General features: G+C 38.2%; 2 protein-coding genes across 4 annotated transcripts; one reads left to right on the top strand and one right to left on the bottom strand.

The window, feature by feature from the left end:
- Positions 1–165: 165 nt before the first annotated feature.
- Positions 166–3,077, bottom strand: LOC116316382 (vacuolar protein sorting-associated protein 37B-like). Of its 2 annotated transcripts, XM_031734938.2 has the most exons (5): positions 2,729–3,077; positions 1,709–1,880; positions 1,547–1,620; positions 393–584; positions 166–311 (listed from the first exon to the last, which is right to left on the bottom strand). In XM_031734938.2, exons 1-5 carry the CDS (start codon positions 2,834–2,836, stop codon positions 186–188), a joined length of 672 nt encoding a protein of 223 aa, XP_031590798.2. In that variant the 5' UTR covers positions 2,837–3,077; the 3' UTR covers positions 166–185. The 2 variants fall into 2 exon arrangements, with proteins under 2 accessions (XP_031590798.2, XP_031590797.2); XM_031734937.2 differs by having other exon boundaries at positions 166–584.
- Positions 3,078–3,486: 409 nt separating this feature from the next.
- On the top strand, positions 3,487–14,280 carry camkk1b (calcium/calmodulin-dependent protein kinase kinase 1, alpha b). 2 transcript variants are annotated; one of them, XM_039598146.1, is made up of 17 exons: positions 3,487–3,658; positions 6,152–6,498; positions 6,590–6,637; positions 6,727–6,780; positions 6,866–6,917; positions 7,017–7,150; positions 8,958–8,994; positions 9,111–9,132; positions 9,271–9,359; positions 10,200–10,399; positions 10,563–10,616; positions 10,712–10,785; positions 11,324–11,411; positions 11,496–11,624; positions 12,178–12,281; positions 13,519–13,569; positions 13,929–14,280. In XM_039598146.1, the coding sequence occupies exons 2-17, from the start codon at positions 6,229–6,231 to the stop codon at positions 14,008–14,010; spliced, it is 1,488 nt and encodes a 495-aa protein (XP_039454080.1). In that variant the 5' UTR covers positions 3,487–3,658; positions 6,152–6,228; the 3' UTR covers positions 14,011–14,280. The 2 variants fall into 2 exon arrangements, with proteins under 2 accessions (XP_039454080.1, XP_031590805.2); XM_031734945.2 differs by lacking the exon at positions 13,519–13,569.
- The last annotated feature ends 6,659 nt before the right edge of the window (positions 14,281–20,939 follow it).

Raw genomic sequence — 20,939 nt, 5'->3', positions numbered from 1 at the left:
CTGAAAATTAACTAACTCTGGTTTATTGTTTATTCTGGAGTTTAAACAATAAACCTGCTGAGTTTTTTCTGATATAACTGAATATATTCTTCTACCCATGCTTTACTGCTTTTCAATATTTATTTTATTTATTTATTACAACAAACACATTAATCCAGACTAAATTTGATTAAAAATCCATTACTTCAATGTGGTGCTTGTTGGTGCCTCCTCGGCTGCATGCTTAGTGGCTGAAGACGGGTGGGTTTGCGGCCTCGGCGGTGCATTTCCATTTGAAGGAGCTCATCCTCATCAGAGCAAAACACCGAAGGCTGGATACAGGGGACAGTGTTTATGTGGGCGCCAAGCGCCAGTAGGAACGGAGGTAAGACAACAGCTGTGGTCAAACTGACCTGCTCAGGAAGGCCCAGAGACAAATAGTGAGCCTCACTGAGCCTTTGTGCTGTTGTTGTTTCATTTCTGATTATCTCCTGCAGTTTCCTCACCAGGACCAACCTGATGTGGTGCAGTTTCTGGGAGCTGACAAAAAGCTCCAAAAAATCTTGTATTGCTGTCTTTCCATCTGTAAACCTCTGAAACAGTAGCTGTCAGACAGAAACACACACAGAAGGCATTTTGCAGCACATTAGAGCATAACTTGGCTCCAGCATCATTCTGAAATGTTTGTGGGTATTAAAGTGGGAAAAATTTAGCTTGCTGTTCATATATATTTGGAAACTGACACAAGTTTTTTTTTTTTTTTTTTACCTGTTTAATGAAACATATTCCAATGGCAGTTATATAATGGACATGGGCATACTGTGTAGACTCTTAGGTTTCATTTGAGGGTATAGACATTCAAATTGGATGAAGGGTTTAGGAGTTTCAGCTCTTTAACATGTGCCACCCTCTTTTTAAAAGAACCAAAAGTAATTGGACAATTGACTCAAAGTCTATTTCAAGGGCAGGTGTGGGCAATTCCTTCATTATGTCATTATCAGTTAAGCAGATAAAAGGCCTGAAGTTGATTTGAGGTGTGGTGCTTGCATTTGGAAGATTTAGCTGTGGACAGACAACATGGGTCAATGCAGCTCTCCATGCAGGTGAAACAAGCCATCCTTAAGTTGCAAAAATAGAAAAATTGTGGTATTGTACAAAACTTAAATTAGAAAAACATTGTCTCTGTCCAAATACTTTTGGACCTAACTCTATATATTTATTGTGTTTTTGGGATTGTTTTTATAACGGGATAATAGTTTGCCACAGCTCTGCCAGACAGAGTGAACATATTGAGCCAATGCAGGGATATTACTCCTGATTTAATATAAATGTGAAAAAAACAAAAGAATCCTAGGTTTTGTTCATTTTTTTTATTTACTTGGCAAACCTTTTATTCCTACAGATCTTGCTGATGTAATCCAGTGAGATTTATTTACTATCGTCTTATTATCAACAAGGTATTTGAGTGTGTGACATACTGTGACAGAGTTGATTAAAGAAAATACTTCATTGATCACAGATCAACACAGTGGCTCTGCAAATTATAAAAAAAACATTGTTTCCTCACCTCAGACTCCTCCTCTGCATGTCTGATCTTGTTCAGGAGACACCAGTGAGCATAATGAACACTGTATTTTTCTGCTATAGTGAGAAATGAAAGTGTTTCAGCATGTTGTCTAAATAGTTTTTGGACAGGCAAAAAAATCAGACCAGAAGGGATTTCACTTACCGAGTTGATCTTGTTTGGCCTGAATGATGCTTCTGAGTTTCTTCAGCTCCTTGTACTTCACTGCAAGCAGCAGCTTTGCATCTCTAAATTTGGGTTTCTGGGTAAGATTGACTTTGGCCAGCTTTTGATTTGAAATCCGTATCTTTTGTGCAGCCTGCTGGAGCCTCTGAAACTAAAAAAGCACCACAACTTGTTTTAGAAACAAGGAATGAATTAGTGCTGTGCTTTTCCCCTATATGTGCAAAAGTAAACAACAGCAGACCCGAGATGTTTGATTGATTAATCAACTGGGAGGAATGTATTAGTCGCTATTATAATGTTTGTTTAAATCTTTCTTTTAACCAATAAATATTAAATACTTGATGGTCAGAGATTTTAAAATGGAAGAGGTTTTGCTGTGAATTTATAATGAAAACTATCATTAGTTCCAGCCCTGCATTAATGATTTTATAACACTGAGGAATAGCAGGACATTGACAGGGAACATTTTTATGTAACAAATATGAACACTTTTAATATTTCTTGGATTACTGTGTGTCATTAGTACTTCACAGAAGCAGAGTAACCCACTTAACACATTTACCACCCAATGCCCTCAATTAACGGTGTTGGTAATTACGAGAATAATTTTCTGTGTTTCTTTAATGGTTTAATCACATGTGTGCACATTATATTTGTAATGTTAACATATAATTATTTTTGCTATCCATTAAGTTTGGAATAAATTTGGAGTAACAAATTATAAAGCATATTAAAAAATTTAATTAAGATGCCAAATTACAGTTATTTACTTATTTACTTAGAGAAATCTAGGGTGCAGGCTCAAATTTGGGAAACGTGAATGTAGTTCAGTGAATTCTATAATTCTTTTTAGTTTTAAAGATGATTTGACAGATTTATAAAATCTTTGTGTTTTCCTGTTTTTATGACAGGTGGTCTAATGAATTTGTTAAGCACTGCACTTTTAAAAGAATCCGAATACTTCTTATTTGTATTAGTTTAAACATCTTTTTCACTCACCTTTTCACTGCTCCTGGCCATGTGAGTTATTTTGTCCTCGTCTTCCAGCAGCTCTCGCAGCTCTCTGGTTCTTCGGACCCCGAAGTGAAACTGGACCGGCAGAGACATGCTGACCGTCCGTGCTCTGGATGCTCTCTGTCTCCTCAGTATAACACCTGCTGGCTCCTGAAGCGTCCTTCCGGAGCTGTTGATGCTGCATTCAAAGACCGTCAGAGGTTATACTACTGCAGAGTTTGTGGAAGTAAACATGACTCTTCCTTTCAAAGTTTGACATCCTGGAGAAAGAGATGTTTTGTAAAACTGCTTCTCTAAGCTTGTTTGACCTCTTTAGGAGTGTCTTAAAACTGAGTTTGAATGTGTAAAAATACCTGAAACACATCATGTATTAATGAATCAAGGACTTGGGGAAAAGCCCTTGAAGATAATGCTGGAAGTTATTTATTCTTGTCAATAAATTACATAAATAGTTTCCTTGCCATGTTTAATATTTATTCAAGATGAGTTCTAGAGAATTTCAAAATAATTTAAAAGAATTTGTTTATTTTTGTAATGATTAAAGACCTTAGTATTTATATACTGCATACTTTTTATATAAATATGCCGTATTTATCACAGTAAAGGATGAAAAGAAAACGTCAGTGCGCAGCATATTGTGTGAGTGTGTGTTGTTGACATATTGTCGCTACCACTGTGGGATTATTCTTGGTTTTGTGTGTCTCTGTTGTCCAGCCTTGTCCTGTCTTGATCACCCTGTCAACATGACCACTGCTGCCCTCAGAATAACTGAGGCTATATGTAGCCTCAGTTAATCCTTAAGTCCAGCGCTGCCGTCCGTCAGTGAAAGTCCTGCACTGAGACTGAGAGGAGCTTCATGTCCAGACAACATTCAGATTTACCACCACAGCCCTGAACACAGGACATGTCCACTGGGTGAGGAAACGATTCTTCCTGTACTTAATTTTTTAAAATATTGCGTAGTGATGTATTTTAGTGTGTGTGTGGTATGCTGAAGACAGTTCTAATGAGGTTATAGGGTGTTATTTTAGGGTTTTTGCATTTCATAGGTCTTTTTCTCCTTTTAAAAAATTTATAACAACATTACTTTTTAAATGTGCAAATTGTGTTGTCTTGAAATATTACAGATCTTCATAAAAAGCTTTGCAGTTCTCAGTACTGCATTATGGGCAACAGAAGTCTTGCTCATAAAGAGTTAATGGTTATCTGCACCTTCTGATTGTTAGGATTTCTCCTTTTCTGTGTCTTTGCCTTTGTTTCTGTTCACATCAGTTCTTATCTTATCTATGCTTGTGCTGGAGTTTGCAGAAGTCATTGTTTATATATCTCCAAACTCCTCAAAGGATTATTTCAACTTACAAAACACAAAAAGACCTTTCTCTTAACCAGATCTTCTATTTGCACAAAAAGCACAACACATTTTATTGTTTGAAAAAATGTGTAAAGAGTCCTGTGAGTCTGTGATTGCTGCATGTTGTGAGTAATTAGGGCATGGAGGGGATGAACAACAACTAACAAACAAGGTTAGGTTGATATTTCCAGTTACTTGGTACGTAAGTTTAAAAGTTAGTCCTCTGAAGTATGGCTTCAGAGCAATCAATTTAATTTTAATTTTGCTAGTTATTAAAACAAAATCACTGATGTGAAACTCTTATTTTGACACGATGTGCTAAATGCTGTCATTTCACTTTTCAGCACATCTCTTTTCATTTTTCTGCTCCTCCATGAAATTGTGATTTTTCTTTCTCAGTAGAGGAGCTGTAGTTTGAAGTATTGTGATTATTCACTGTCTCATTAGTTATCACTGCACCGACCTCAAGTGAACAGTCACTTGTTTTGATCCCGGGCAGTTTTTTGCTAAGACTGCAAAGACTCCTGAGAGAGTTTATGTTCATGTTAACGGTGCAGTCATGTTGTGCTTAGTGTTTGGCGTGATGTGGCTTTCAGTGTTACAGGGTGCAGGAAAAACATCATTTTCTGTTTCTGTTTCTGGGTTCTGGTTCCTGGTTGGATTTTATTCTTATTCCTTCTTGTGTTTGCAGTGTCCCAGTGTTTCTGTGTCTTTTCCTCTCTGTCTTACCTTATGTTGGTAGTTTCTCCTCCCTGTGTGTCATCTTCACTTTATCTCATCGTCTGATATTTTCCATGTGTGACTTGTCTTCTCCTGTCTGAGTGTCCTTGTTTGTGATTGCCCGCCCTGTCTTAATTGTCTTGTTGTGTAATCAGTCCTCTGTATATAATTAGTCACGTCTTTCCTTTTGTCCTTTGTCAACAAGTCTGTTTTGGCTCCTGCTGACTCTTATGATCTGAAAACCTCACCCAGATCATAAGAGCCCATTTTAGTTTTACACCTTTGGACTTTTGAAACTTCCTTTTTTTTCCTTTTGCTATTAAAGGCCATATTCACCACATTTTCATGTGACACTTTAACATCAAATTGCTTATGTTATCATCTTATGCAGAAACAGCATTGCCGGGCTTCTTCTTTATTCCACAAATTTGTCTTTAAAAAACTGGTGCCTACATTACCCACAATGCAACTCTAGCTCAGGCCTTGGTGCAGAAATTAAATCTAAAAATATCAAGGCATCCTGCTCTTTTAATAAAAGTAAGGAGAATTTGGGATCAATTCAAATGTATGTTTGTATATGTAATTTTTTTGTCAAAAAAGGTGAGAAATCTTGTGGTGACCTGGCTGCATTATGGTGTACTATATGATTAAATGTTTGCATATAAATAAAGACATATCTAAAGAAGGTACACAGGAAGGATTAAAACTGATAACATAATCTTCTTGTACTTTTGTCATCTTCAGATTTACTTTTAATAGCAAAAACCAGTCATTATTTCAGTTTATCTATCTTGTATTTAAGGCGAAAATATAACCAGATGCTCGGACACACCACATCATTATAGTTTTATCTAAACAAATACAAAGAAAGTCAGAAGGTCAGAGTTACAGCTACAGTGACAGTGTCACCCCGAGGCTTCAGCCAAAATCCCACAATCTGTCTGTACAGACTCTAACAAGGCTGGAAAACCTGCTCCTTTAATTTCTGTCTTAATGAGCAACATTGTACCGCATTGCCACAGCTGTTGATGCACTGACTCTTGTTGTGGTCACAGCCAGCAATACTGTGTATTAACATGTAAATATTGCATTAAGATGCAGTGGAACTTTTGCACGAATCAGAGATAATGCAAGTGTAAACACAGAAGCATTGTTCAAAAAACAGAAGCAACATATTTTGATAGAGGCTATGCAGTAGTACATTCTTCCAAACTTCCAGCCAGCCAGGGTCTGGTGTAAAGACTGGTAACATTAGAGGCAGCATTTAAAAAGCACTACTTTGGAAGATCTCAATATCAAAATCTTGCCATGCCTCTGTTTCTGCTTCAACCTGTCAGCAGGATGATGCGTCCTCTAGCCCTTCAGCAAAACATCTCTGGGATGCTGAGCTGTGAGTGAGTCAGAGTTAACCACCATGAGCGCTGACACCATGAGCGCTGACACCATGAGCAGGCCAGAGCTGGAATCGGAGAACAACGGCGAGCTTGCCGAATTGGTGGCAGCCATGAACGTGGCCGCCAACCGTTTAACCCCTCCTAATGGCTACAGGTCGGGTGGTCCAAGGACCACCAACACCAACCGAGTTCGCCTCTCAGACAGGAAACTGTCTCTGCAGGAGAGAGGGAGCCGCATGGCCCGACAGCCAACCGTTGAGACCAAACGCGTGTCAATCACTGGCGTTGATGTGAGGAGTTTTTAGATAATTTTCACATAAATTTTAAATAATTTGATATTTTACTTATCAGATAATGGAATTCTATCCTTCATTTATGTAGGACTGTATCCACCTCAACCAGTATAAACTAAAGGAAGAGATTGGAAAGGTAAATTAAAAATATGATACAACATATACATATACAGAAGTGAGGAAATGCGATTTATGAACCCGTTTGCCTTTGGTGTTTCACTCCAGGGTTCATATGGAGTAGTGAAATTGGCTTATAATGAAGATTCAGAAGAGCACTATGTAAGTCAAAAGATTAAACTACACTTCAGTATTTACATGTCAGTTTGCCTTTATTACCACAATTTGCTTTATTTAATTCATTTAGGCAATGAAAGTAGTTTCAAAGAAGAAGCTGATGAGGCAGTGTGGATTTTTGCGTGAGTGCAAAAGTATTCATAGTTATCAATCATTAATTTCCTCTTGGCATTTTTGCTGTGGTTGTAGTGGTGATGTGTATGTATGTGTACGCATTCCAGGCCGCCTGCCAACCTCAGGGTCAAAGTCACAGCAGGATCCGTTCCCTAAAGCCGTGTTGCCTCTGGAGAGCGTGTACAAGGAGATCGCCATCCTGAAGAAACTGGACCATCATAATATTGTCAAACTGGTCGAGGTTGGTACAAGGACTCAGTCTTACAATCTCATTGGAAGCTTAGAACAACAGAAATAAACACAACAAACATTTCAACTTTGAATGAAAGTTGTTTTTTAGTTTTACACCTTTGGACTTTTGAAACTTGCTTTTTTTCCTTTTGCTATTAAAGGTCATATTCACCACATTCACCATAAAATGTGATGAAGTGCGCGCGGTATTGAATGCAATAAACACTTTATAATAGAAAAGTCTTTTTCTGCTTTTAATAAAGAGCAGAATGCAACTCGGAGGCCAGACAATGTTATGGTGATTGGATAATATGTTGGATTAAGGTTCAAGCAGAGGTACACGGAAATGGTGGCTTACACAGAGTCACAGAGTGATTCCCCACAGAAGTGACGTCTTCAACATGCTTTGTATCATGAGCTGTTATTTGACCCAGGAAAAAGGCAGATATTAGATAGTATTGGTGGGTGGCTTAAGCCCCTTTGCAATGGAAAACATACACACTAATGTATGTTAATATCTGGCTTTTGTCTTGAATTCTCCCATGGATTCACTCTTTAGTAATCACTGATATTTATTCTTTCTAGCAGTGATGATAACATGACAAGCAACTTCTAAAGTTGTCCCTGCTGTTGACAGCTTCAAACTTCCAGCAATGGACTAAAAAAATCTGCTCACATCTGTTTTTTGTCTTCAGTTGGGTACCATAAACATTAATAGCTGGGTGAAATGATTCTGCATTATCCACTGGTGTAAGGTCCAACTCCAGTATGCAGTGATGGAAACATCTCACGGCTGATTTAGACTTCGGCAATGAATCTTTGTAGAGCTTATGACGTAACCTATGTATGTGGTTGACACGGTTGCCAGCATTCATCCCTGTGTGTAGTGTTAATTACATTGTGGTCATGGCCCAGTATTTTATGTGGTGCCAGCCACAATAGAAACAAATAAAAAAACCTCTGATGTATTTCCCTGGTGGGTCCTTAATCTTTGCTGTGGTCAGGTTTTGGGGTTTTTTTCTCTGGAGGAAAACATATCTATCGCTCAGGTTTTTCCACATTTTTGAACATTCCCTCACATTCACTTCAGTCGTTTTTCAAAATCTCCCTTCAAGAATTTGTGGAGATATTATGCTGAGGCAATGTTGTTATTTTCTTACTGATACACACAAAAAAATGAGGCTGGAAATGCACAGGAGGAGTAGAAAATAGGCCAATCACAATAGTTGCAGCCTGAATCAATGAGAGGTGTGGGTACATTTTCAGAGAGCTGCATGTCAGGTTACATCTTAAGATATCAGAGGGGTTTGGGGTTAAAATGTACCTACAGTGTAGATTTAACAGAGGTTAGCCACCATGTGAGGGCAGCAATGTTGCCTCACAGCAGTGGGTTCGAACCCGAGTACTGACTGGTCTTCTGTGTGGAGTTTGCATGTTCACCCTGTGCCTGAGCCCTGGTTGCTCTTGCCAATGAAAAACATGCCAGATTAACTGTGCCTGTGTCATCCCATAATTAATCTCATAATTTACACTTCCTGGTTATATTAATGTAGAAAACCAAAAGCATCTATTTCTTATATCCCTGTTTGAATCAGTCTTTGTAAAAGATATTTAAAAACAAACAACCACTGTAACTGTGTCACTGGCCTTTGTGCTGCTTAAAATGTGCTTGTGGTGTGCAGAATGATAGACTAGAAAAAGACTAAACTTTCTCCACTAGCAATGGGAAAGGAGCCAAAGACTTATTTAATAATAATAATAATATTATAATTATAATTATAATTATAATTATAAACATCAGTTACTGTGTCTTCCAGGTGCTGGATGATCCTGATGAAGATGGACTTCACATGGGTTGGCAATAATTTATTTATTATTTATTATAATTCATTAATCTATTTTGCATCAATACTGTGTTTTCAATAAGAAGGCAAGAAGTCATTAAAATCTGATTTTAATCTGTCTTCAAGCCTTCGAATTGGTGACAAAAGGGTACGTTGTTGTGCTTTCATGTATTCTATTGAGCTCTGAATTGGGATTTTTTAAGTTGGGGATGCCACCATGATGATTAGATACAGCACGACTATTTAATGTACGTTTCTGCTTTTGTACACCTCTCATGTTGGTCAGACCGGTGATGGAGGTGCCTACTGATAACCCTTTAACGGAGGAGCAGGCTCGCTTTTACTTCAGAGACGTCGTCCTTGGAATAGAGTACTGTAAGTACACAGACTTTATGACACATTTTTGTTATCTGATTTCACATATCTTTTCAGTTGCATTCACTTCACTCATACGCCTCAAGGCAGGAATGGGTGAACACGTGTGTCTACAATTTGTTTCCATATGAAATTAAGCCCAAATGATCTTTCCCTGTGACAGCTAGACATTTCAAAATGATTAGCAGCTTAACTAAGTTGACCTTACTAACTGCAAATATGTTCATCATGAGCTTTTACAATATCAAGCTGAGGTGTGTGTGGAGACCAAAAGCAGTCAGGATCTGTCTCATATCCAGGAAGACACCCTGGAGAGGAGGAGGTCCTCAATTATGTCTCTTCAGTAGTTTGGGAATGATTTGGTATCCTCCTGGAAAAGCTGGAGGATGTCTTTGGGGAAGTGAGGTCTGGCGTTTCTGCTTTGACAGCTGCCCCTGTGATCTGGGTCAGATAAGCTGTTGGATAATATTTTAATAGGTTTACTTTAAAAGAAAAATATTTGAGAAATGGTCTCTATTCAAAGAAAATTCACCTTTCAGTGACCAATGTCTTTATAGAGCCGATGTCTTCTTTACGTTAACCTTTAGCCATTAGTTGTGATTCTGTGATATTGACAGACGAGGTGTTAAATGGTTTAAGATTTCCATAATCAGAGAGAAAAAGTTCAAAGGTTATTTTTTTTTAAACTTTAGAATATAAAACTGTACATAAATAATAAACTTAACAGGAAAAATGTAAATGCAACATTTCATCATAATAACATTTTTTTCCATTCTAAAATATACCAGAGCTGATGCTTTTTGGCCGATTAATATTAAATCTATATATTTTTTTGTGCAGTACACTACCAAAGGATTATTCACAGGGACATTAAACCATCTAATCTGTTGCTGGGAGATGATGGCCACGTCAAAATAGCAGACTTTGGTGTGAGCAAAGAGTTTGAGGGGACAGACGCCCTTCTGTCAAGCACAGCGGGGACGCCGGCCTTCATGGCTCCGGAGACGATGACCGAACACGAGCAGAGCTTCAGTGGAAAAGTGAGAGGATCTTTTTCCCTACTGGTCATCAGTGATTTAACTATGCTTTGATTTTACATATCAGGCTCTGTTAATTGAGAGAAAGTATCAAGAAGTGATGCTCAGCGAACCTGCTGAGAGCCTTTCAGTGGTGTCACTGTGATTATTTGTGTTTATTTGCCAGGCATTAGACGTGTGGGCAATGGGAGTCACACTGTACTGCTTCGTCTTTGGGATGGTAAGCATGTTTGCAGCATGATGCTTGTAGATTAATATGCTTTTACATCAATCTTTTAGCATTTGAATCCTTTTCTTCTATTTTTCTTGCTTTAGTGTCCTTTTTATGATGAATACATAGTTTCTCTACACAACAAGATAAAGAACAAACCTGTGGAGTTTCCAGAGACGTAAGCAAACTGTAGGATTGTTCTGTAGACAAGCTCAGATTTTAACTTTCAAGGTTTGTGTAGATGTTCTATGTAGATACATAAGACTAAAATATAGTAGGACCAGTATGGGTTAAAATCGTAGTTTCTTATAGGTTCAATGAATAGATTTCTCCTGAGATCAGGCAAGAAATAGGAACAAATCAATTTGCTTTTGGTTTCTGATCATTTATTTGATTTTAATTTGTTGTTTTCTTCATTCATAAGTGTTTTATCAAATCTAGTTAAAGGTAGGGAAGTCAGTAATTTGTATTTTTACTTTAATTCATTTCTCTTCTGTCAGCTAGCTGTTTTTTCACTGGCGTTTTAAATCTTTTATAAACTTGTGATCACTTGTTTAGCATTTTGGAACTTACTAACATTCAGTCTATAATGATTTGATATTTAATATTATTGTATAATACAATATTATTCATCAGTAGCTTCATGTCACATGTTAACATAACTAAATGTGTTTAATTCCTATCCACTTATTTTTCTGATTCTTTTATTTTGACAGGCCATTAATAAGTAATGAACTGAAGGAGCTCATTGAAAGGATGCTGGATAAAAACCCTGAAACAAGAATCACCATCCCAGAAATTAAGGTGAGAAGCAAAATCTATCACATCTACATCCTAGAATCACAGAAACAACATCAGTTATAATGAACATATGTGGTCCGGATGCAGCTCCATCCGTGGGTGACAGAGAACGGTGCAAATCCTCTCCCTCTGGAGGAGGAGCACTGCACGGTGGTGGAGGTCACTGAGGAGGAGGTGCAGAACAGCATTAAACTCATCCCCAGCCTCTCCACTGTGGTGAGTTGCACACATCTGATTGATCATGCAAAGATCACAGTACCTGCAGCTGGCTGCTGATTTAAAAAAAAAAAAAAAAGTACTGTATTGCGTGGCTTTAATTTGAACATGTAAAAATAATACAACAACAACATTGAAAAGAAACAGAAACATCTCATCTGCATGTTTTAAATGTTCATCTGGTAGTACAGTTGAATGACTTCAGTCCTTTCTGCTTCAAAACCACTATTTTTAAATTGGGGTGGAATATGAGGGTCCAAGAACCACTCAGGAGGTGGGAAAAATCAGAGAGAAAGCACACAAAAGTAACTGAAAAATGGTTAAAAATCAGTGGGTTATTATAATTTTGAAGTGCTCAGACTTCCTGCCTCCAGAAACATGCATTAGAAGACATATTGCATGTTTAACAATAAGAATTGCAGTAATTGGGATAATTTTTTAAATTAATTTTTCATTATATAATAGAATTAAAAACTAAGATTTGCAGCTCAACAGTTTACCAAAAATGTAAACCAAATGGGAATTCACTGATACTCTCTCTGATGTCCCTCAGATTCTTGTGAAGTCCATGCTGAGGAAGCGGTCTTTCAGTAATCCCTTTGAGTGTCAGGGCAGACGGGCGGAGAGGTCCATGTCTGCCCCTGGAGGTCTTCTTACGTAAGTAGCCTACTCTGCAAATCCTGCCTGCGCCGCTCTGCCAGACTGCCAGCTCTGCGATTAGGCCGCTAACAAAGCAAAGCAGCGAGCAGATGCTTGGATAAAAATAGATCAGTTCATATGTAGAGTCTCTTTCACATATTACACACAGGAGATCTACAGCTCCAGCATATCAAGAGCATTAATCTTCAAATACCGAGTAGCTCTTACACTGTATTTGTTGTGTCCTTAAACGAGCAGGAGGCAGATAAAAGCATTTGTCCTCTCCTGATAAGCTAAGTGGGAGCCCCTGTGGCAGCGGTAGTGGCTGCGCTGCTTTTGTTTTCCATTAACGGTCTGTGGGGGGCACAGCTAATTACACCTCCATGAGAAGAGATGAGAAGCTACATCCTCCTCCACACTTACCCAGCCACCAGCAGTACTACAGCAGAGAGCTGCAGTCTCCCACCCAGCAAAATATGTGGAGCCCATCTGACACATGTGATGAGTAAATGCTGAAATCTTCTGATAATTTGAGCTAATAATGGCAATGCTGAATCGCTTTTTAAATTCAAATTAAAGGCAGAAATATTCCACACTCTTAAAGGTATTAATTAGCGCTCCAGCCAGCTTAAAGAAGATCAAAACTCTTTAGATTGATCTTCTTGGAGGGATGACGTAGTGCGGCACTGTGATCCAGGTCAGAATTAACTTCATGTTTAGCCTGAGCCAGGTTCATCTTCCAACTCATTATCATGGTATAATACTAACAAATGGGTTTTTTAAACATTTTTTTTTTAAATCCTGCACAAATGACAATTTATTATTAATATATTATTAATGGAAAATCACAGAAGTAGATTTATTCTGTTTCTTAGTCTATTGCTTGTATTTTATTTTGACTGCTTGTACGCTCAAGAGTTTTTCAGTCACTGGAAAAAAAATTGGTGGGAAAAAATAGCTAAAAAATCATCTTATTTTCTTTTGCACAGATTGAAAGAATTAAGATCAGCAGTTCCCCTACTTCTCTTGTATTTATGCTAAGCCAGTATCAGGCTGTAGCTTCATATTAAAAAATATAAACAGATATATAGCTATCATCAAATTTTTAATCTAACTCTCAAGCAAAAAACGCAATTTTCCCCCAAATTTCTGTCCACAACCAACTCCAGTGTTTCTAAAGTAAAATTTGTGTTTGTCATAAACTGCATTACAAACTTTAAATCCTGGCCTCTTACGTCACATCTCCTTCTTACAGTGGTTCTTGGGGCTTACTGGGGTCTTCGTCTCACCTTCATCCTTCCTTGAGGTAAATTTTAAGCATTTAGGCTGAGCTCAGATGCTTCATACTTAGTGCAGCTCATCAGTTGTTTGTTCGACCTTAAGAGGATTTAGGAGGAACAAGACAACACAAATCTCTCAGCAACGAGCTGTACCAAAAATAAAAGGACACATGGCGTTGTTGACAACTGCTTTGTGTTGGCTTTTCCTCCCTCTTGCCTCCTATTGAGGTCGACGTTGGGGGGCAAGTGATGAGCTGTGCTGTGAAGGACGAGTACGCCATAACATTTCTAGTCTAGTGTGGCCCCTCCTCCCTCCTCTTCCTCACATGCAATCTCACATAGTGCTGCACCTTCAACGACATGACTGAGCATTTATCGCCTGCAGGAAAGTCAGCAGAGAGGGAAGCAGAGAAGGAGAGTTGGAGGACTTGTATGAAGATGAAGCTTTTACAGAGAGTGCTGATTAATCTGGCTCATGTGGATTTAAAACACAGAAAGTATGTTTTTGTACATTTCTTTGTGTCTTTTTCTCTTAATTCTTTTGTTTGTTGTTGCTTCTGACATTAGAGGAGAAGATTGTGGTCATTTTGTGATTTACTGAATATTCACGTAAAGATTTGTAGTGCATGAAAATACAGAAAAAGATGATATTATCTTCCATCCAGACTTAAAAAAGTAAATATACTCCATGAAGATGAAGATATTTTTACATTTTCCTACAGCTGGTGAAGATAACAAAATATATACTATTGAAACAATGACTGAATCACGTTTCTTCTGTCACATTTAGTTTTGTTGTGTTGAATATTAAACACTAGATGGCAGCCTTGAGAAAACCTATTACCTCATAATGACTTTTATTTGAATGTTTCTAGGAGGTTGACGCCATTTAACTATCAGTGGCTGCTACAGCTGTGCACGCGTAAATGCACACTTCTTCATTACCACCATTTCTAATGATTCTGAATATCGGCTGTTCTTCATGCTTTTGACCAGTAGAGGGAAGCATTATGCAGCAATTATACAAGCTCAAACTCAATAACCCGCCCTGCTGAAGGACCCTTAAGCTATAGACGATTTAGCACCATGGACACTGCTCTAACAATCAGCTACAGATCCACCTCACCATTACAGTAGTTCAAAAACAGCTTTCTAAAATTTTATACGGTTATATGAGCATTGACACACAAACGTGAATACAGTAATTTCTTTGAGATCTATTTTATAAATTTGCTGTAAATTGATCATTTTTCTCTTTCAGGAGTAAGAAAAAACGATTCTCTCTATATTTTTCAGCTTAAGGATATTTTATATATTCTTAATTAAATTTACATCAATAAAGACAGTCCTTAGACTCATAACAGTACTGATCCTTGTGCATGTGATTGTAATGAAATTTGTAAAGACCTGGTTTGCCACTGTTAAGATGTTCTATCTGGAGTGTATTATATCACAACCCTCCTCTCTTCTTGTGCAGCAAAAATAGATGTTTCAGTAGTGAGGACGAGGCGTGATGCTGCAAAATTTAAAATCCCTGAGCAAGAGTGCCACTGCCCATCACCATCACAGCTTCACAGTAACAGCACAACGCCCTGATCAGCACAGATTTCAAGTTTATCGCACTGAGCTGGATTTAGAGAGGTAGGCTTCACTGTAGTACAGGTGGGCTGAAGGTTTTTCTGGGGTGCGTGTAGTAGGTGGAACAATATCTCTGATAGTCTGAACAGCAGAATATGGAAAAGATACAAAGGCAACAAGTAGAGAGTTTAAAAAAAAAGAAAAGGTAAAGACCAATAAAAGAGATTTAAGCTGGCACCATGTGACTGCGATGGAGAAGCTCAAACACAGAGCTCACATTGTTAAAGGAGCTCCAGATAAAGGTGTATAGCTTGGGTTTGATGAGTTGTTTCTTGCTTCTAAGGTGACATAACTACATGATGAGATGTTAGACTGGCTCTATCAATAGATCATGAAGTCATCTGTCTCTCTCATCTTCATCTTCATCTATCTGACCATCTTAATCAGACAAAACATACTCTTCACATCTCTCTTCTCCCTCTACGCTGCTGTGGTAGAATACCTGATTTAGCACCCATGTTTCACAGGATGAGCTATTGAGCTATTGGTAATCTTTCAACATATTTTTTTTTTCAAATAAAAAAGATGTTCCTGCACATGTTTCTCAATAAAACCCCATGCATGTCCACCGATCAGCCAGAGGGCTTTTATTTTGAGTCAGACAAAGGAAATGTTAAATCAGACAGTGATATAATGCGATGACTTTAACACAGAGTGTCAAATCTAATTAACAGTTACACTTTCAAAACAGGAATAATTACATTAAATATCAGGATGAGTTTGTCATTGTCCATTAAACAGGTTTGATTTCAACTGGATTAGGCTTAATCTAAATATTCTATTTCCTGGCTTGCAGAAAAAAAGTGGCACAGTTTAAAGTACAACATTATAAATATGAGTTAAATCTGAAAGAATAATGGAGAGAAATTATCACCAGAGCGTAACAGCTAAAGCTAATTAACCCCCTTTTCTTTCAATTAATAAATCTACTTTAATGCTCCAGAATCTTAGTAACTCTGTTTTAATATTACATAACAAAAAACAGCTTAATCTCAGTTTGTAACCAAAAGAAAGACTGGCCCGATTAATGATGTTAATCTTTTTGCTCACTTGTCGACAATTTATACTCCTTGTTATCACCTGTTACTCATAAAAATGTATGGTAGTCTTTATTTATTTATTTTTAGCTAACACTAATCTGTTACATTTTAAAAATGCAATAGCAGTGATATAAATTATGACACAGAGAGAGTGGTCCCATTACTGTCAAAAGTATTTTCTGAGTTTAGCTATGAGCTCACCATAGGACTCGACATATACAGCCATGTAAACGAGAGAATCTGCACAGTACCCTGTGTTAAAAAAAATCCTTACTGCTACGAGAGGTATTAAGAGGGTAAGTAGCAACCAGGTGCTGATAATCAAATCCACTTGATTAATTAGTCTTCAGCAAGTGAGCATGAAAAGCCGAAATGTTGTCAGTTTGCTGGTCTGGGGCATTCAGGTGTGTTACACAATCCCACAATCTTTAAAGACGTGGATATTCCATCTCAGACTGTGCAATGCTCAGAGAAACTATTAATATCCAAACTTAGACTCTACAGGCCTCAGTTAGCAAGTTAAATGTTAAAGTTCATAAAACTGCAATTAGAAAAAAGACTGAGGAAGTATGGCTTCTCTATAAAAACAACATGGAAGCACACCTGAGATTTGCAAAGCTGCATTTGAACACACCACAAGACTTCTGGAATAATGTCCTTTGGACAGATAAGGCCAAAGTGTTTGGCCATATTGCACAATGCACAGAGACTGATAAAGTCATACAGAAACTGATTACTTCAAGATATCACTGCTAAAGGTGGTTCTACAACCTATTGAATCATTGGTGTACTTTGTTTTACACAGGATTGCATAAAGTCCTGTGGAAACTTTTTTTCACGTGATGGTGACTCCCTAAACACACGATAGAGAGTGGTCACTGACTGCACGATCTTTCTAAAACCACTGTTAGCAGTAAGTGCCAAGTTGGCAGCAAAGCTGAGCTCCTCCCAGGAATGCTTAGTGTTGAGAATATTATATCCAAACTTTGATAGAAGTGGAATAGGAAAATTTCCTTAAGAGACAAGCCAGTCTTAAGAAAGAAGTTACACCAAATCAAGTCAGAGACAACAGGTCTTGGAAAATCCAGATTTTTAATTTCTGATTTAAACTGTAATCAGTACGGAGGAGGTCAGGATAAAATACAACAGTGTGTGTTTACAGCCATATGTAAAACATGGTGGAGGCTCTGTCATGGAGTGGAGCTGCATTTCAGTCAGTGGTGTTGGGGATCTTGTCAAAACTGATGGAATTATGATCACAGAAAAGTATCCCATTTTGATCCACCATGCAATACTATCTAAAAAACCATCTGATTGGCAACAGTTTCATTCTTCAGCGGGACAGTGATCTTAAACACACTAATAGTATGGATGGTAGAACAACAAACCACTTAATTGCATCTCCAGTTATGATTAAATATCTTTGAAACGAAGGTTTCCTAATATATTAACAAACAATAGCTAAATCTAAAATCATAATGCAGACCAAAGAACAGTCTTCCTAAATGCTAGCTACCCTCACTTGAGAACAGCTTTAGTTGTTATTTCATTGTTGGATTACTGTCATCACTGTGGGCAGCTGTAATTTCCAGTTGGGCTTCAAGGTTTAGATTTTGCAGCAGGGGCCTCTTTCTTGGTCGGCACACTTTTAGTCCACAGAGAGGTAAAACTCGCTTCACTGTGTTGCTACAGCAGTTTCCAGTTCATGGCATGCTTGAGTCTTGGTGGTTCCTGGGTTGTTTCTAACCAATTTCCTCTCACCTGAGGATGAGAGATTGGCTCTTCTTCTAGATCTTAGCAAAGTGGTGACAGATCCAAATAACTTGTACTTTTACTTGTACTCGGTTGTTTACAAATGTTTCAGAGGCCTAAAACTCTTTTCCTTAAATCTCCTTCGGACTTTCCCATTGTTCTGAGTATCGGTCAATCCAGTGAGTGCTGTCGAACAAATCCTTTTTTGCTGGCGATGACAAACTACTAGTTGCGGTTAATCAGGATCACTAATGAGAGGTTAACAGGTCTTCAGTGAGTTTATACATATATTTGAGGCTGTATATATACTTTTGATCCAGCATGGCTAAGAGAAAAAATAAAATAAAATCTGTGTGCCAAAATCATGTTTTTTAAACTCACTAAAGATACATGCTGTACAGTCATTCCACTCTGTAAAAGAACAGTTTCAAGACATCATTAAAACCCCCAAATCACCATAACATTCATCCTCATTATGAGTGTGTGCAAACTTCTGACCACAACTGTATATCTTCATGTCAGGTCAGTATACAAGACATAAAATTAATGCTTTACAAATTCTCTGTCTCTTATGTAAGTTTATAACGAAGGGCCTTTAGTCTAGAAAGGTTTCATTTCTTTAATTATTGCCTTCATTGTAGAAACTGCACATTTTATTCTATGTCCGATGTGGACTGTATCCACTAATACAGTGCAGTCATGATACAGAAATGGTTGGGATGTGAAATACAACAGAAGGCTAGACTCCAGGTTACATCTTATGCTTTAGCTTCCCTGTAAAAGACATAACTCTTTAGCCCCTGCAAGCTAAAATGGTTCATTTGTATTCCTGCAGTCAGCCCATTTTTCTGCTCGCTGCAGTTATGTGAAGACCAAAGAGGAGTGTTTCTGAGCAAAGATTTCTGTGGAAACTGTTGCCATGCAACGGCACAATACTGCTTTCATACAGAGTAATAACTTCACTGTATGACTGCTCTTTTTCCTCAGCTCCCACTGCTGAGAAATAATGTATGTAATCTGTTTTTCTATTCTGTTCTATTCTATTCTATTCTATTCTATTCTATTCTATTCTATTCTATTCTGTCTGTTTCAGAGTGTAATGGAGCCATTATTTTGGGTTGTAACTGTACAGTCATTGTTTCATTGCTGGTCAGGGGAAACTTTGCTTCACTGTCTACTTCCACACCCAGACTCCCTTCAGTTTCCACACTCAGAGCCAGCTGCATTTCAGCCTCAGAAACAACAACCCCTGGCTCTCCTCTCCCCATTAATCTCCTATTCCTATCGCCATGCTATGTTTCACCCCTTCAGACCCAGGCAGCTCCACGTCACCCTCTCTGCCTGTTATTCACCACAACTGACCCCACTGCCCTGCTGTCAGTGGAACTGTACATCCCCTTGAGGCTGCACCGTGAAGGAGGGGGTTTTCTTCTACTTCTCTCAGGGGAATCCCCTGAGCCCACATACATACTGACTCACTGGCTCAGACACCAGACAGACCCACAAACACTAAGGTATAATTTGGCACCAGGTATTTGGCACCTGGAGGGCTAATTGTAATAAAGCAGTGCTGAGTAGAACCTGTTATAATAAGCAGACATATCAGAAACAGATATTTTAAAAAAACAACAACAAAAAAACAATCTAAATTACATAATAAAAGCATGCAGAAGGCAAAAGACTTTCTGAAATGTAGCCAGCCATTTGTGCCTTCAGTCTTTTCTCTCCTCTGCAGGGTGGCAGTGAGCAATGCTCAACTTTTAATTAACCAGGAAGTTAAACTCTTGAGAATAAGAAGGGAGGGATCTCTTTTGTCCTAGGCCAGACAGGCAACATTAACTTAGCATGCATTTTTCAGTGGCTTAGTCCACAAAACAGCCCCCACAAAGCACTGATCTATATTTTGTAGTTACTACCAACAACATTACAATGACATAAGCTGCCAAATATCTCCTGTCTTAGATAACATTGGTTTATTCATCCAAACTTCTGGGCTGACTGTTAAAATGCTTGCTTTTATTTAGATCAGCTAACAGCTAACTGCCAAATAACCCTAACCACATTTATTCATACATCGCTAAGATACAGCTAAATGGCTAATCTGCACATATTAGACCCCAGTCACACAAACTTAAAGACCGGTCAGTGGTTGATAGAGGATGATATCTACTCCCCAGTTGACAAGTGGTTGCTGGCAATCATTAGGTGAAATTGGTAATAAAGTGGGTGCTGCACTGAAGACCTCCTTGTGATTGCTTTGATGCCTAGCAAGCTGCCACATACTTGTTTGTAAATGCTCGCAAACCTCTCAGCTAGTGGTAGTGAAACTGAAAAGTGCTACTCAAACCAGAAACAGAGAACCTTTGCCTTTACAGAAAACGTTGCGTCTTATCAATGTAACCGATACTGTACATTTTAAAAGTCACACTTTTCACAGTGTGAAAAGTGCACAGCATGCAAACAGCGTTCCAGCGTCACCTCCACATCAACTTGTCATTTTACTTATGCTCAGCATTATAGTAAATACACTCATGTCTGCTGTCGCCGTGGACCTATAACATACATGATTCACAGTACAGAGTGCAACATAACAATCTGGGACTGTTTTGTCATTCAAACCTCGTTTTCAAGAGTTTGTGATAACTACAGTTTTGTAAAGGTTATGTTGAGCCTCATTAACAGGTGACTTGTCAAAATTAAAGTTGAATTTGTTCCTACAACTATAAATAAAAATTAGAAAAGAAATGATTCTTGTGTAGTTCCATCAGTCACTTCTTTGAATCCTGAGCTGACTTGAAGGGTCTTTTACTTTGCCACGATTCACTCGCTAAGTGCTGATCAAGCTCATGGCTGTAAACTGGCTCTAAAATGCCAAAAGCTAAAAGCTGTTCCTTTAATGCCAACTTGAGGCAAATCACTGTCTCGCCAGCTAAGATATGGTCATGGACTTCTTGGGGATTAAAAGG

This window comes from Oreochromis aureus, linkage group 14, assembly GCF_013358895.1.
Source record: "Oreochromis aureus strain Israel breed Guangdong linkage group 14, ZZ_aureus, whole genome shotgun sequence".
NCBI classification, from domain to species: Eukaryota; Metazoa; Chordata; class Actinopteri; order Cichliformes; family Cichlidae; genus Oreochromis; species Oreochromis aureus.
The sequence above is the reverse complement of the archived record's forward strand: the minus strand, read 5'-3'. Positions and strand labels throughout refer to the sequence as shown.